Below are 17,978 nucleotides of genomic sequence, written 5' to 3'. Positions count from 1 at the left end.
AATTATGTACAAAAAAATAACTGCACTCAAAAATAAAACTATGTAAAACTTTAGAGTCTACAAATCTACTCAGTCCTACTTCTTGTTCAGCCAATCACTCAGACAAACAAGTTTGTTTACATTTTCAGGAGATAATGCTGCCGGCTTCTTGTTTACAAACAGGTGTTTGCGTGACACCGTTGTAGCTGGTGTCGCAAGATATTTACATGCCAGACGTACTGAAGAGTCATATGTCCCTTCCTTTTTCAATCACCATTCCAGAGGACTTGCATCCATGCTGATGATGGGTTCTGCTAGATAACGAACCAAAGCAGAGCAGACTGACGCATGTTCATTTTCATCATCTGAGTCAGAGGCCACCAGCAGAAAGTTGATTTTCTTTTTTTGGTGGTTTGGGTTCTGTAGCTTCTGCATCGCGGTGTTGCTCTTTTAAGAGATCTGAATGCATGCTCCACAACCTTTCCCAATCAGATTTTGGAATGCACTTCAGATTCTTAATCCTTGAGTTGAGTGCTGTATCTACCTTTAGAAATCTCACATTGGTATCTTCTTTGCGTTTTGTCAAATCTGCTGTGAAAGTGTTCTTAAAACGAACAACATGGGCTGGGTTATTATCCAAGACTGCTATAACTTGAAATATATGGCAGAATGCAGGTAAAACAGAGCAGGAGACATATAATTCTTCCCCAAGGAGTTCAGTCACAAATTTAATTAAAGTATTCTTTTAAACGAGCGCCATCAGCATGGAAGCATGTCCTCTGGAATGTGGCTGAAGCATGAAGGGGCATACGAGGCTAAGAGGGATGAAAACATTATCTAAGTTATATCTGTTCTTATCAGTTTAATATCTGGCACATAAACACCTTGCAATGCTGGCTACAAAAGTGTCATGTGAATGCCTGTTCTCACTTTCAGGTGACACTGTAAACAAGAAGTGGACAGCATTGTCTCTTGCAGATGTAAAAAAAACATATTTGTCTGAGTGATTGGCTGAACAAGAAGTAGGACTGAGTGGACTTGTAGGCTCTAAAGTTTTACATTGTTTTATTTTTAAGTGCAGTAATGGAACAAAAAAAATCTACATTTGTAAGTTGCACTTTCGGGATAAAGAGATTGTACTACAATACTTGTATGAGGTGATATCACTTTTGCAGTGCAAATATTTGTAAGTGAGCACTGTACATATTGTGTTCTGTGTTGTAAATAAAATCAATATATTTGAAAATGTAGAAAAACTTCCAAAAATATTTAACACATTTCAATTGGTATTCTATTGTTTAAAAATGCAATTAAAAGTGCAATTGCGATTAATTTTAATTGCAATTCATTTTTTTGAGTTAATCGTGTGAGTTAACTGCAATTAATTGACAGCCTAGTTCAAAGCTCTTTGCAGGATCAAGCCTTAAATGTACAGTGATGACAGATCAAGGGTGTGAGAAGAATAAGGGTAGACAGCACTGGAAATTAGGCTAATTGGGAGGTAATTGAAAGCCAGAATCTGGAGGCTAGCCATGCACATGGGAAGAGAATGTGAATGTTCTACAGTTTTCTTAACACTGCTCAGCTGACCCACAAGCTCACTTACAGAGTGAGCTTTATTTGCTGTTAAATTATGGCTTATGATTTAGAGGTGTGGTGTTTTTATTGAAGATGCAGTTTTCCCATCACCTAACCGGAATTAATATTTGTTTTCATTATGCTGGTTTTCTTTGAGCGATGTGTCTACAGCTTTAGTGACGTCTTGTGGCTTGTGAATTACAAGAAAATATTCCTAAGAACAGATCCACAGACTAGTGCATTTCAGGTAACGTCCTCCTTCATTGCTTAAAATTAACATTCTTAACAGATCACTTCTGAGTAATCTTCAATGCCGAGAAATAAGAACTATGGCCCCAGTTCAGCTGGTGGAAATGGACCCAGGGAAAACAGCTTAGCACAGGCTTGATTGGGACTTAAGCACATGCTGAAAATTCTTTTGTGAACTGGGGCCTTTATAAACTGAGTGTACAATAGACAAAAGTATTTCAAATAAGAAACTGTGTATTTTTTATGCTTTACAAATACATTTGGAGATCTTGGTGCTTGCCCCTTGATATTTGAATACTTTTGCTTTCTCACATGTATTTTTCCTCCTTTACTCTCGTCTTCATTTTCATATTTTCCTGATTTTACTTTCTGTTTATTTTCTCCCCCATCCCCTTCCTTTTTCTAATCAAATTCTGTTTTAACTTGGTAACTTGTTTGTTCATTCATTGGTTAACATTACACATGTGCATAAGTCTTTGCAAGGCAGCGGCACTGGATTGTAAGCTCATTGGAGCTCTGATTGCTTCTTTCTGTGTGTCTACATAGTGCGTAATACAATGGGACCCTGCTCTTGACTGGAGTTTCCAGGAACTACCACAAGACAAAGGATGATGGTAGTTGCTGTTAGGGAAAAGTAAGATGTGCTGGAAACAAAACAAATGGTAAACGGACTCGACCTTGTGTGGGGATAGATGATTTAGGGTGTGTTCAGGGTGAATGTATTGTCAGTTTGCTATGAAGACAAGGTGGCCCCTAGTCTCAGAGGGTGGGGAAGTGACAGTTGGAGAAGAGGAAGGCAGTGGAGGGATGGAGGCAGGCAGTGGGCAGTCAGAGAAAGAGAGAGTGTCTGGGAGTAAATGCAGAGAAATAGGATGTGGGGAGAGGGCAGCCAGAGAGACAGAGGGAAACGGACTGAGAGAAACCGAGAGTAAGTGGAGTGACTGAGATTAAGCGGGGCAGACAGACGTACAGAAGAAGGTTCTTTTAGTTTAAAGCTGGCTGGTCAGGTCAGTCCATGTTTGATGGCCAGTTCCTGAGCTTCCGTTTCTGATCCTCAGTTCTGGTTGTCTCCTATCATTAATACATGTGGTGCCAGAGAACTGGAGTGGGAGAAGCAAAGGTTCTTCCGATCCCATGGGTCTGGGCTAATGTCCACCCCTGCAAACGAACGCCACTGGAGAAAAGTCCATCCCTTCAGGAAGTCAGGAGAGCCACTTAGGGCTCAAAGACTGCCTTGAGCATTAGATAGGACCCAGTGAGTTATCTGGGGAAAGGGGAACCTTGGACTAACATAATAATAACAACAACCTATAAGATAATAGCCTGTGTATACAGAGATAGATCTATTTCTTTATTTAGCGGGTTATATTGAGTTAAGTACACTTAGTAGTAAGTTATTTATATATATATACACACACGCCCGGTTATAAATGTTTTTATTATATACAGTCTTCATCTGTTTAATGTTATTGTGGGTAGGTGGAATCCAGTTCCATTTGTTCCAATTTAAGTAAAATCCCTTTTATTTATTTTTTGACAACCCGTTGTATTATCTTGGCTCTCTCCTGTCGGGTAAATTATACCATCACTGTGATGGACCATGACTAGATCTTGGTTAGTGGTTTTGGATGGGGTGAGCCTCAGCTGTATTACAAATTATAAACACAATAACCTGACTCTGAGAGGTCTGTTTACAAAAAAACAAAACCCCACCCAGAAACAGCAATTCTGAAGGATAGTAGTCAAAATAGATGATTGAACCACATAAACAAGTTAGGGTAGAGAATCATAAAATTACAAAAATGTAGGGCTTGGAAGAGACCTCAAGAGGCATCTAGTTCAGTTCTATGAACTGAGGCAGGACCAAGTAAATCTAGACTATTCCTGACAGGTGTTTGTCCAACCTGTTCTTAAAAACCTCCAATTATGTGGATTCCACAACCCCCTTGGAAGCCTATTCCAAAGCTCAACCACCCTGATAGCTGGGAAGTTTTTCCAAATATCTAACCTAAATCTCCTTTGCTGCAGATTAAGCCCTTTACTTCCTGTCCTACCTTTAGCAGACATGGAGAACAATTCATCACCGTCCTCTTTATGAGAGCCCTTAACCTATTTGAAAACTTATCAGGTCAGAATAAGAGAAGCAGTTTCATGGCAATAATGTAACTGAGGTGGTGATGCTTGGAATACTATGCTGTAACCACGCTTTGAGACCCAAAGGCTGATTGTGTCTTTAAAAATCCATTTGTCTTGATCTCACAATATCCCTTTTTTTTGTGCATGTGTACACACACACGTGGGTGCACCAAGGAATGTTCACTCTCTGTGTGAATCCTAAAATGTCTTGCTCTAAAATCACCCTGCTATTTGGCGTATCTTGCTATTGACAGGTCTTCAGTGTCACAGTTCCTACAGCTGGTGAGAAAAAAAGAAAATTTGTTTCAGTTTTGCAGAATTTTTTTAAAATGTTCATGAAATGTTTTTTGAAAACGTTCAAACTCTTGTTTGTTTTCCCCTCAATTTTTCTTTTTTGCTGCTGAGTGCAATAAAATGAACGGTGTCCATGGCTTCAGATTTTTGGACACTTTTTTTCCTTTTTCTTAGTCCTGGTCTACGTTGAACAATTAGACTGATCTAGCTACATCGCTCAGGGTTGGGAAAAATTTCATGCCCGGAGCACCACAGTTAGGTCAACCTACCTCCTGGAGTAGATGCAGCTAGGTCATCAGAAGGGAGACCACACACCCTCCCTAGGAACCTGGTGGGAGTGGGAGGACCAGGGCTCACGCTGGCACCCTATAGTTTGGGGAGAGCAGGGATAAGAGGGAGGCAAACGCTCCACCCCATAGGACCTAGCTACCACTTTCTGTTGATGTAGGAAGCGTCCACATTACGGCACTACAATGGCATAGCTGCAGCTGGCCCTTTAAGGAGAGATGGGCCTCAGTTCTCCTGTGACAAGCCTAACTTGCCTCCCAGGTGAGAAAATGATTTTGGTCATGTGACTAAGTCAGGCCAAGCCTAGGAGTATATAAGGGAGAGGCCTGAGGGACACTAAGGAGTTGCTGGATAAAGAAGTCAACCAGCACACAGCCCCAGGATGGAGGACTCTGAGATCCCAGACTTGTGAGGTAAGTTACAGGCTGGGGAGGCCAAACTTTAAAGCCACAGTCACAAGGAGGACTCAGACCCTAAATCTGAAGAAGAGTAGAAAGGAAGCTCTGTGGGAGTTGAATTATATTGAACAAATCAGACTCCAGGAGAAGAGGAATATTGTTTCAAAGACTTTGGTTATGACTGAATTATTTTGGCAGAACTCAGAGGGAAACTGAGGCAGGGTGCCTATAAGGTTGTCCTAGGCCACAGTAGAGTGTCCTGGGACAATTACTTGTCTCTACCCCATTTAGTTTACATTTTTCTACTTGAATTTTTCAAAGATGAGGGAGCTTTGAAAAATTACAGCAAGGAAAGAGAGAAACAATGAGGGGGGAAATAGAAGTGAAAGGAAAAACCCTCAACATCATTCTATTCTATTAGGTGGCAAAAATGGGGAGAAAAGAGGAGGAAAACTCCAAAATCTGATATTTTGAAAATTTTTCAATTTATAAGAACTAAAAGGAAATGTTCATTTTGAAATAAGAAAATTGTTTGTAATTTTCGGTCAAACAACAGAACAACCTTCATGAAATGATATATTCCAGCAAAACAATTGTTTTCAGTTAAACCCTATTTTTCACAGGGAGTCTTTTGGCTGAGAAAGTTTAAACCAGTTCTAAAAATGACCTTTTCTAAACTCACTCAGTGATAATGAGACCGTTGACAATGAGTCTTACACATGAGAGGGGTGGAGCATACAAACTTCAAATGGGCTCAAATACCATGGCAACAGATGTGGCATAAGTGGCTAGATGGATCCTTTTGAAATTAAGCTAATCAGTACAAGTACAGTATATGTAATAGAAATAATAGTAGCAAACCTTCAGTAGTGTTTGATATTGGAGAAAACAAATGCAGTCAAAAGTCTTCCTTGTGAATGCTCTTCTGTGCTTTGAACACACGTACATCCTTACTAGGATCGTAGTGGACCTCACATACCGAAAATCGTCCCTTCAGCATCCCCAGGAAATTCTGATCCCGTTCATAGCGAATCCGACACGATAACAGAATAACAGTATGTTCTGAGCACAAGTGCTCCAGTGTCTGAAGCAGATCTGCAAAGGTGTCTTCCAGATAAATGATGTCTGCGCCCAGGATAAAGTCAAACTTTCCTGGCGAGAAGTTCCCCAAGTTTCTTCCCCACGTCAGTTCCTTTACCACAGCTCTCGGCTGGAGGTCGGGAGGTAAGTTAGCCTGAACGTTTGACTTGAGAAATTCCAGTGTGGCTTCCCTGTCTGTGATGGTGACATGAGCACCTGTGTGGCACAAGGCATGTAAGTCTCAAGACAAATAACTGATGTCCACTGATACAGCTTTTGGAATACAATGCTTTAAGGGAAGCAACCTCTAGTTCCCATTTAGAATTAACAAAATTACTGAATAACAATGGAAATATTTACTGAGCTGCTTGATTTTAAATCAACTGACACTTGGAATATTTAGTTTTATGTTTAATGGTAAAAATAGTAGAATCAGATCAAAATCATTTTTGGAATGACTGTATTTCTTTTTAGAAAGACGGAGCCAATTGCTTTCTGTCTTTCTACTAGGAAACAACAGAATAAATGGTGGGAGATTATTATAAAAAAGTCTCATCTGATTTTTGCCCTGATGTAGCATCAGATTACCCCTAGGGACCCAGACAGAGCAGATGGGTAACAAAGAGCCTTAGCCACAGCTATTTTACTCAATGGATGTTTCAGTTAAAGGTTGTGATATTTCATTTGAATTGGGGCATAGTTTAAACTATAATGGGGTTCAAATAAAAATTAGATAAGTTCCTGGAGGATAGGTCCATCAATGACTATTAGCCAAGATGGTCAAGGACTCAACTCTATGCTCTGGATGTCCCTAGCATCTGTTTGCCAGAAGCTGGGAGTGGACAACAGGGGTGGATCATTCGATGACTCCTTGTTCTGTTCATTGCCTCAGAAGCACCTGCCATTGGCCACTGTCGGAAGACAGGATACTGTGCAAGATGGACCACTGGTCTGGCCCAGTACGGTCATTCTGATGTTCTTATAGTTTCATAAATATTTGATTTTTTTTTAAACATAAGAACGGCCATACTGGGTCAGACCAAAGGTCCATCAAACTCAGTATCCTGTCCTCTGACAGTGGCCAATGGCAGGTGCCACAAAGGGAATGAAGACAGGTTATCATCAAGTGATCCATGCCCTGTCACCCAGTCCCAGCTTCTGGCAAACAGAGGCTAGAGACACCATTCTTGCCCATCCTGACTAACAGGTCCATCACTGGCTATCTTCCATGAATCTATCTAGCACTCTTTTGAACCCTGTTATAGCACTGGCCTTCACAACACCATCTGGCCAGGAGTTCCAGGCGTTGACAGTGTGTGGCATGAAAAAATACTGTCTTGTGTTTATTTTAAACCTGCTGCCTATTAATTTCAGTTGGTGGCCCCTTGCTCTTGTATTATGAGGAGGAGTAAACAACACTTCCTTATTTACTTTCTCCACACCACTCATGATTTTATAGACCTCTATCATATCCCCCCTTAGTAGCCTCTTTTCCAAGCTGAAAAGTCCCAGTCTTATTAATCTCTCCTCACATGACACCCGTTCCATACCCCTAATCCTTTTTGTTGCCCTTTTCTGAACCTTTTCCAATTGCAAGATCTCTTTTTTGAGATGGTGCGACCACATCGGCACACGGTATTCAAGATGTGGGCGTACCATGGATTTATATAGAGGCAATATGATATTTTCTGTCTTATTATCTAGCCCCTTCTTGATGATTCCCAATATTCTGTTTGCTTTTTTGACTGCCGCTGCACATTGAGTGGATGATTTCAGAGAACTATCCACAATGTCTTCCAGATCTCTTTCTTGAATAGTAACAGCTAATTTAGACCCCGTCATTGTATATCTATAGTTAGGATTATGTTTTCCAATGTGCATTACTTTGCATTTATCAATACTAAATTTCATCTGCCAGTTTTGAGATCCTTTTGTAGCTCTTCGCAGTCTGCCAGGGACTTAACTATCTTGAGTAGTTTTGTATCATCTGCAAATTTTGCCACCTGTTTATCCCTTTTTCCAGATTGTTTATGAATATGCTAAATAGGACTGGTCCCAGTACAGACCCCTGGGGGACACCACTATTTACCTCTCTCCTTTCTCAAAACTGACCATTTATTCCTACCCTCTGTTTCTTTTCTTTTAACCAGTCACCAATCCATGAGAGAACCTTCCCTCTTATCCCATGACTGCTTATTTTGCTTAAGAGCCTTTGGTGAGGGACCTTGTAAAAGGCTTTCTGAAAATCTAAATACACTATATCCACTGGATCTCCTTTGTCCACATGCTTGCTGACCCCCTCAAAGAATGCTAGTAGACTGGTGAGGCATGATTTCCTTTAAAAAAAAACACGTTGACTATTTCCCAACAAAATATGTTCATCTATGCATCTCACAATCTTGTTCTTTATGATATTTTCAACCAGTTTGCCCGGTACTGAAGTGAGGCTTACTGGCCTGTAGTTTTCAGGGTCAGCTCTGGAGCCCTTTTTAAAAACTGGCATCACATTAGCTATCCTCCAGTCATTTGGTACAGAAGCTGATTTAAATGATAGGTTACAGATGACAGTTAGTAGTCCTGCATCTTCACATTTGAGTTCCTTCCTTTCATTTCCATTTTAAAAGGAAGTCTGTCACAGTGGCTAGAATTTATGACTAAAGGGACATTACACTTGAATGCAGTCCTATTTTAGTTCAATGAGATATGATCAGCATGGCAAGTTTAGGCACTACACAAACTTGTGTGCTGTCTGCACTAGATTATAGAATTGTGCTAGTTAACACATGTTAAAGATGACTTCAAATTTAAGAGCTGACACTGGAGCAGATCCTCCACCGGGGTAAACTGTCATACCCCCACTGACTTCAGTGGGATCAGAGTCAGACCTTTCCCACCCCACTTCTACACTGATGTAAATTAGCAAAAGAACTCATTGGCCTAATGAAGTCAATGGTAAAACTCTCATTGACTACATTGGGTACAGAACTAGGCTAAACTGAATGCTTTTGAAAATCCCCACCTAGGACTCCAATCAAGCCCACCTACAGAGATCCAACTGCAGGATCAAATCCTATGGCTACAGCGAAGGTAAGAAAAAAAAGTAAGATGGAGGGAGTCTTCTTAGCGTATAGGCAACATGCCTTAGGTGGCACATGACCGGGATTCATCCCTGAATTTGGTCCGCTGGTTGGCTCATTAGCTTCCCCGGCGTGGCCCGGGTACTGAGGGGGCATGCGACGTGAATGCTGCTCATGGCCCCCGCGGGGCGTGGGGAGATAATGTATTGTTAACACACACAGTGCAGGAATCAATTACAATTAGAACGAGTGAGTTTCCCAGATAAAGAAGGTGCTAGTTTTAAAATGATCAAATACTGGCTACTTTTCAAATGGAAAATCAAACTAATATTAGTTCATGTTAGTGGAATTGAGCCTCTGTCAAAAGTTGTCAGTGGTCAGGCAAAGGAGTCCAGTGCTACCTTTACTCTTAGTCTGTGCTACCAGTAGGGTATCTAATGAAACTCTGAAACAATGAGCGAATACAGCAGGAAGCAAAGCTAAGGCTGTAAGATACCAGACTTATGACTGGCCCCGCCGTTGGTCTAACAATGCCATGACTCACTGAACACACCCATTGCAAAGGGGAGACAGCGCAGCACCGTGGATGGGACATCAGACTAGTTCAGGAGATTTGAGTTCTGTTCCTGGCCTTGCCACTGAGCGATTGACAGAACTTGGGCAAGTTGCTTAATTGCTCTGTGCCTCAGTTTCCCTGCCTGCAAAATAGGGTTAATAATGTTTATGCATCTTTGTAAAGTGCTTTGCTATCTGTTGATGGAGCTCACTACACAAAATGTGAAGTATTAATAAAGCTGAAGGACATAAGCACAGCATTTATTCCCTGGGGGAGAATAGCTACAGAAAAGAAGGGGATGCCATTGAACTCTCTGCATTGGAAACAGCAGGCAGCCTTAAGGGGGTTCCACTATGAAGAAGCCTGGTGTAGCATCATCACCACAATAAATAATGCAGGAAGCTCTACAGCCTGATAAGGAAGATAAGCCCCAGAGGAAACATCACAGTAACCCTCACATAGCTTGGCTGTTACCGCAGCCCTGTCACCTAGTGTGTGAATTTTACGGCTGCACCAATTTCTTAAAGAAAAACTTACCCAATAATGTGGCCACTATTCCCAGCAATCCAGTTCCTGCTCCTAATTCAATCACTGAGCGCCCTTGCAGATCAATACTTCCCATCTCCAGATAAGTACACAGGACTACAGCCTGAAACAAGAGACTAATTAAGACTTGGGGATAATTTTAGTGATGCCAGACCACAGTATTTCTGATTGAAACCAGTAGAGAAGGTTGCAAGAAAGGTATGGACAATCAAGCACCTCAGATCTACAGGTATACTTTGCCATCCATGTTATACAAAGGCTGACGGGAGGCAGAGAGGAATATCCAAACTATCAATCCTGCAAAGTAGGTTAAAATAATGACATGGGACTGTTTCTTCATTAAATCCAAAACACAACAGAAGGAAGCAGAAAAAGACATAGTTGCACTAAGAAAGGAAAAGCAGGATTTTGATGCAAAAATGAATGCAAAATTGCAGAACTGCTGAGATGCGCCATTTCCCTTCATTGTATTTCTTACAACTTTCCAAAACCTTTCAGTTTAATCTTGGTACATGCTTGGCATGCTCTTCATAATGTGTGTGAAGGTCAAGCAGTTGAGCGTAATGGATTAAGAGCACTTCTATTTAAGTACAAGTTAAATCCACTGTGAACTACTGGTAAGCAAGTTCCCACACCCAAATCATGACTTCGCAAAAGCATCTGCTATAGAAAATTCTGTCTCATCAATATCAGACTTATCCTCAGGAATGGAATGATAGCTGTGCTAGCGTATATGCTCCAATTAATACGAGCAGTTAAACTGCCAAACTCATTATTTATGATCAAAGAGAGGGGCATGATTTAGTGGTCAAAGCACAGGACTGGGACCCAGATACAGCTAAATTCCAATACAAGCTCGACCACTGACGACTCCTGTGCTTCAGCTTTTCTAGCTACTACATGACGCTACTTAACTATCTCATCAAGGTGGTGTGGGAATCAGTGGCTGTCCAGTGCTTTGAAGATTAAAAGAGCTATGCAAATACTAAGTAATATTTTATTAAGACTTGGTCAAAAAAAATGGGAAAACAACTTTGTGATAAGTCTTGAAAGTGGCCTCATTTCCCACAAAGTCTTTCATAGTTTTTTTCAAAATGATAAACTTTCTATTGCAATAATTGTCAACATTTTTCATCTACCAAAAAAACGGATTTTCTTACTGAAAACAGTTTCCAGTACACTAGCAATCTAACAACAAAAATCTAAAAATATTGAACATTTAGATCAAAGTATCAATTTTTAAATGTTGCAGAAAACTGTGCAAAATGGAAAGTTTTGATCGTGCTGACAATGTACCATGAAAAGATTTTCTTTAAAAAACAAAACAAAATAAAACAAAAAAAAAACCACTTTTCAATTGGGGAAAAAAACTTCTCATGCAGAAAATTTGCAGCCAGCTCTCCTAGGCTGCTGGGCATGTCATTTCACCTGTCTATAAAATGGGAATAATTGTACTGGCCTCCTTTGTAAAGAGTTTTGAGGTGTACTGATGAAAGGCACTACATAAAAGCTCAGTATTTTTAGGGGTTGGACTTGAAACAAACACATGTTCTGCACAAATGGAAATATTTTTATTTTAATCATACATACTGCGTCCCATACGACTGCTGCTACACCCAGTTGCCTCCAGTTTTGTTTGATTTGGATTGTGTGGTTGGCAAAATGATACACAGATGAAGATTTATGGAACTTCTGCAATCCCCAGACTGCACTGTAGTTATAGGGAACCAACGCCATTTTATTATCCATCTATCAAATCTCTCGGACCTATGGAGCAAGGGACAACAAGTCTATGTGAAACCTCAGTGAGAAAAGAACATCTGTTTTGTCCTCGCAAACTAATTTGGCTTGTTTTAAATAACATGAGGGAGATTCCAAATACCATTTTGGATCCTAATGATTCGCTCATTGTTTAGCTACTGTGGAACAGCTTCAACAAGAGACTGAAGGAGTCTCACGTGAGACTCTCTCTTAGCTAGGTGGTTACGGCATTCACCTAAAAGGTGGTCAACTTCCTCCTCTCACTCAGCTGGAGGGAAGATTTGAACTGGGGGTCTCCTACATCCCAGCTGAGTACCCTAACCTCTGGGCTAAAAGTGTTGGAAGGTGGCACTCCTCTCCCTCCTTGTTTTGTGTCAACTCATGTGTAGGAGCTTGTGCAGTAAGTGCTCTCTGAGAACACTTACCAGATAGGGCCCTCAGACGAGTTGGGCAGAGGAAAGCTGATACTCCCCGGTTCATATCAGATGCATGTGTAAAATTCTTTGAATAAGATGGCAAGACAGTGTGACAAATGTGGAAGTGTTAAATCATGCTGGTATGTCATTCACAGGAACATTCATTAGTAAGAAAAGACTTAGGTGGCTTGGACATGTCAAGCGAGTGCTGGACTACAGGATCCCAAAGAGTGTGCTGTACTCTGAAGCTCGCGAAGGGTCTAGAAAGAGAGGCAGTGCGCTGCGCAGATTTTGGGATGCTTGCAAAGAGGACTTAGTATCCTTTGGAATCGCTGTGGATGATTCGGAAAGGAATGCAGAGTGCCGCTCTGGTTGATGGAGTCAGCTTGTAGATGGAGCGAAGCATTGCGAGATGGACTGGATCAAGCTTTGTGATGACCGGGGTCAGAGGAGGAATGAATCTGTTGCTTGGATTCAGAGCATTGCTTGTGTGTGGGTTTGCCCTACTGGTGGATGGTGCTGTCCCTAGCCCACTGGACTCAGCAGCCATCAAAGAACTCACTGGCGCACACACCACACCCTGTAAAGAGCGCTGGTACCACTGAGTGATTGAACCCTCGGGAGACGGCAGTCTACATTTCCTGCCCTAAACTGCCATGCATTCTGATGATGCTCAATCCCATGTACTCCTGGGAGTCACATCACCCACTCTTGGGAGTGGAACAAAGAGTTTAATAGCACAGTGGGTTCAGACAGGGCATGAAGAATGTTACTGTAGCTAATGGAAGCTGCAGAAGGAAGTCAAGGAGAAGGTAAATTATCGCTAGCGGAATCGCCAGGACATTAGGAGTAATGCCAGTTCCTAACTCCTGTAAGGATGCCCAGGTCTCGGCCAAACCAGGCATCAGTAAAGAAAACAGCGTGTGGGTGGGTGGAGGGGGGGCGGCGGCAACGTGAGCTTAATCTGTGGAGCTTTGTAGTGGAAAGGAAATCTGTATCCAGCTGCTGCTAAGGCTCTGCCCCGCGATGGGGACAGGGCCTGGCTGCGGAGCTGCCCGGGGGCTAGCGCCGTGCTCGGCCGGCCATGCTCGCTGCTAAGGGCCTTCTCCGCAGCGCACGGAGCCGCTCCTGCGGCGAGCAGCTTGCACGGGGCGGTGCAGGCAGCGCCCCTTTCCCGCCCTGCACACGCTGGGGGGCCCCACTGGAGCCCATGCAACGAGCCCCCGGGGGAGCGAGGACTCTTTGCAGCCCCTAGGGCGCCGGGCTATCCCGGCAGGGGCCGGGCACTCACCGTCACCTTCTCGCTCCAGGCCGCGCTGAGTCCCCCCCCTTACAGGGGAGGTGTCGCTCCCTGCCCCGCCTGCGGCCGCCCGGCGTGCAGCGGGCGTTGGGCTGGGCCCGCAAGGGTTAAAAATGCTGCAATGAGTGGGGGGTGGCCCAGGAGTCCTTGTTCCCACTTGGGGCCAGACCCCCCCATGCATGAACTGCTTTCACTACAGTGGTGTAGCTGAAGCAATACAGCTCCGGTGTGTTACCAGCCTTTACCGGTTTTCCCTTAGAAAACACTCCGGTAAATAGAGTCACGGTTTTAGTGGTGGGGTGTAACGTACATAACTTGCTATTTAACAGTAACGCCAGCTGGGCGGGAAAGACTGTCCTTCTGGATAGAAAGCAGGAGGTTTCCTGCGCTGCTGCAAACCTAGCTCTATGGGCTACACATGGGGAGATTCTGAGTTTACAGAAAAATAGCAAACCCGGAACTAGTTTGAGTCTGAAATGCCCGCACCGTATCCTAGCGGAGTTGCCCTCTACTGCCTGAACTCCCCAGCCGCACTACAACTCCCTGATGCACCGCGGTCTCCCCTATGGTGAGGCCATGTATCAGACCAGCTGCCTGGCCATGGTGTATCATGGGAGATGTAGTCCGGCCGGGGGCCAATTGAGGAGGAAGGGAGTATGAACCACGATGACCGCATTTTAGAATTAAACCATTAGAGGGGTTGTCCAGAATATGTCAGTTTGGGGCCAATATATAAATAAATAAATGAATAATCTGATATTCGGGGTTTGGGGTTTTTTTTTGTTTTTTTTATTACAAGAAATCAAAATTTTCCCAGGTGCACAGATATTTTCTCTAAAACATTTTGTTTAGTCAGAAATCCAGTTTTCTGTCAAAATCTGTTTTTGACAGAAAATTTTCAGCCAGCCGTAATAATGTGATTTATATATAATGTGGGTAACTATCCCTTGCCTTGCTTTAAATAGCCTGAGTTTTGTAGAGGATATGTAAGTACAGGTTGTTACTTAGCAACCTTCACCAGTTTTTAAAATAAAGGTTCTTTGTCTCTGGAACCTCTCTAAGATATTAGATAGGCATCTATCACCTTGATATCTAAATGCCAAGCAAATGTATGCCAAAAAAAATATCAAAATTCCTAAGTGATGTTTGGAAGTTCATTCTGCCTCTCCCTGGTTTCAGTTGTGTTTGGTTTGTAGGAAATCATTGGATTATTGGAAAAGCAGGCTTGCTTTATCTTTCGATCTGCATTTACACTGCTATGAACATGACCTAAGAACCTGGAAGTTTTCATTACTCGTCTCTAAATGTTTCTTGGGTGACCACAGTTGACTCTTACTGCAGCACTGAACTTTTTGTGTATCTTGGTCAAAGCATATCTCAGGACTGGAAGATGCTCCGCATAGTGGCTGTTTGGTGTAAACGTCTCTGCAGAATTGTTTGTGTAGGGAGTGTCTGTTCATCTTACCCCGTTTCAAACGCTACTTGTTTGGCCTAGGAAAGCAATAGGACCTGACGTACTGTGTCTCTCTTTTTCCATCTTCAATATCTGGTTATGTGAAGCCTGATCCAAGTCCCGCTGAAGCCATTCGGTGTCTTAACATCGATTTCATTGAGCTGTGGGTCTGGCGCTTATGGCACAGACTAGGTCTATCTATCTCCTGAAAAGATACAGGATCAGATTCTTAAATGAGATCCCTCGGGCAGTGCAAATGAGACAGAATCTAGCTGTGAAAGGGCAGCAGGGAATTGGCTTGGTGTAGGGAAACTCCCTGTGACGTTACACTCCACATGTTTATGGAAATATGCTTATGAGTGTAAATATAATGTAACTGGAATATGCTTTATGCAAAAGGTCTTTTGTAAGGTATCATTACAAAGCTTATAATCTATTGAGTGTGATCATCCTACTTGTTTGGAGGTATCATTCTTGTATCTGAAGCTAGAAATATGAAGTATTACTCTAAATTTCTATTGTAATTATGCAAAGTGTGGGCCATTAATGGTGGCTTAGAATCTTGATGGCTCCCATTAGCTAGAACAATTGGTTTTAAATGGCTCTGTTTACTCGTAAGCCTTCCTGTGTTCACGTGAGTCAGGCCAGTAAGAATGGAGGCTTGGGGTGTCACAGGACATGTGACATGACACCTGGTACTGGAATCCATCTTAACCTGGTGCTTTTCCATTTAGAAGGAGGGGTGGGGACCCAGAGAGACAAAAGATTCCCGCCTTATGCCAAAGCTATAAAAAAGGGTTGAAACAGAACAAACGGGGCTGCAGTCATAGGAAATCCCCTAGTTACCACCTGAGCTGGTGCTAACAAGAACTGTACCAAGGGAAAGGATTAGACCCAGACTAGGAAGGAGTCTAGTCTGTGAAAGAAGCTTATTGGAACATCTCTGAGGGTAAGATTTACCTGTATTCAGTTTCTTAAATATATTAGGCTTAGACTCACGTGTTTGTTTTATTTTGCTTGGTCATTTACTTTGTTCTGTCTGTTATTACTTGAAACCACTTGAATTCTACTTTTTATACTTAAAAAATCACTTTTATTAATTAACCCAGAGTAAGTGATTAATACCTGGGGGAGCAAACAGCTGTGCATATCTCTCTATCAGTATTATAAAGGGTGGACAATTTATGAGTTTACCCAGTATAAGCTTTATACAGAGTAAAACGGATTTATTTGGGGTTTGGATCCCATTGGGAGCTGGGTGTCAGGGTGCTGGTGACTTGCTGAGCAGTTTTTGGTAAAAGTCTGCGGCGCTGAAGGCGTAGACCAGACCTGGGTCTGTGTTGCAGCAGACTAGTGTGTCTGGCCCAACAAGGCAGGGTTCTGGAGTCCCAAGCTGGCAGAGAAAATGGGCTCAGAGGTAATTCAAGCATGTCAGGTGACAGCCTCAAGGGAGTCTCTGTGACTGAACATGTCACACTCTCACCTGGCATAAAGTTGCTGTTACCAGCTCCTGTGCCACATGCACCCCCACCCCAGGTCTCCCCAGTCAGGGTGCAAGGGACTGTGGCAGGGCTCCACTAAATCGATCCGCCACTGGCATAGAATCTGCAGATCCTCCTCAGCTGCTCTAAACCTCATCAGGATCGGGGCCAGTGCTCACCCAGCCTTCAGGATCAGGGAACATAACCACTGCCAGATGTCCCATTGCTCTTCTGCACTAAGCACAGGTTGGCTGCAGGAGAGAAACTGTCCAAAGCTAGATTAAATTAATGTGGTAACATCTGAAACCTCTCATTTTCAACACAGTTGGTCAAAAATCAGTGCAAGCTCTTCAGAGACAATAATAGTCTGCATAAGGATGGGATGAACCAAACTTTTTGGGAGAAAAAACTGTTGCTATAGGGAAATGGAAACTGGAATTTCACTTGCCCCAAACCAGTTTATATGTGCCTCATGCTGTGCAAATCCCATGATTAGAAGCATGCCAGGGCAGGTGTAGTGATCCAGCATATTGAGGTTTAGTGCCTTAAGCGCTGATTCGTTGCTGTTAATACAGCAAGTGGGAACTCGAGTTGCTAATGCTGTTATCTGGCTGCATTTCTGGATATTACATGTGTGGGCAGTATGAGAAAAAGCTCTCGCCTAGTGATGAGAGCAATTGCACCTGGAAGAAAATCTCAGCTTGATTTAGTTTGGAATCACTTAACCTGTGCCTATCATGACTCCAGAAAGCATGTGGCAGGCAGCGTGGTTGTTTCTTTTCTTGAGTAATCTCCTTATTATAAGGTAACTCTGAAGACCTACTGTCAGGTAAATTATTTAACACTACTACCAATCCTGAAAAAAAAATGCTGTCTATCAAGTATTACAGCATTGTTCCCAAAGGAGATTATCTGGGGAATGACATGATAAAAAGACAGTGCTATGAGTAAGTCAGGGATCTTTAAATACCTTCAGTGGATACCCTACCAGACCAGCGCTATGTCATAGAAAAAAATACTTATTTGATTTCTGCCTTCTTCCCAGGTAATGTCTTTGTTTGTACTGACTTCCCTTGAACTGAAGGAAATAGATTAGTTTCACAGGGTGCAATCCAGGAAGTAACCTAGGTACCTAAACCTTCATGCATGGCACTACTTCAATCTGTGAAACTCCTGCATGGCTGCCACCTAACCCTGCTTAAACTCATTTGGCACCTAAATTTCCACTGAAAGTTCCCTAGGTGTCTGAGTTTTAGACAGTGGAGCGGGTGCGTTGCTGTCACTCTCTAGGTGCCCAGGCACCTATCTCCTATGACCCAGAGTGATTCATGAACTGAGGGAAGATAAGTATTTGTCTGCTTAAGTTGCGTGCAGGGCCCAGTCTTG

The 17,978-nt window shown here is 42.6% G+C and overlaps 1 protein-coding gene across 3 annotated transcripts; it reads right to left on the bottom strand.

Annotated features, from left to right (window-relative positions):
* Positions 1 to 3,225: 3,225 nt before the first annotated feature.
* Positions 3,226 to 13,726, bottom strand: METTL21A (methyltransferase 21A, HSPA lysine). 3 transcript variants are annotated; one of them, XM_050916216.1, is made up of 5 exons: positions 13,650 to 13,726; positions 11,772 to 11,948; positions 10,173 to 10,284; positions 5,784 to 6,218; positions 3,226 to 4,221 (listed from the first exon to the last, which is right to left on the bottom strand). In XM_050916216.1, the coding sequence occupies exons 2-4, from the start codon at positions 11,928 to 11,930 to the stop codon at positions 5,821 to 5,823; spliced, it is 669 nt and encodes a 222-aa protein (XP_050772173.1). In that variant the 5' UTR covers positions 11,931 to 11,948; positions 13,650 to 13,726; the 3' UTR covers positions 3,226 to 4,221; positions 5,784 to 5,820. The 3 variants fall into 3 exon arrangements, with proteins under 3 accessions (XP_050772173.1, XP_050772175.1, XP_050772174.1); XM_050916218.1 differs by having other exon boundaries at positions 5,902 to 6,218; XM_050916217.1 differs by lacking the exon at positions 13,650 to 13,726 and adding an exon at positions 12,368 to 13,521.
* Positions 13,727 to 17,978: the final 4,252 nt, after the last annotated feature.

Source organism: Gopherus flavomarginatus, chromosome 10, assembly GCF_025201925.1.
Source record: "Gopherus flavomarginatus isolate rGopFla2 chromosome 10, rGopFla2.mat.asm, whole genome shotgun sequence".
Lineage (NCBI taxonomy): Eukaryota > Metazoa > Chordata > Testudines > Testudinidae > Gopherus > Gopherus flavomarginatus.
The sequence above is the reverse complement of the archived record's forward strand: the minus strand, read 5'-3'. Positions and strand labels throughout refer to the sequence as shown.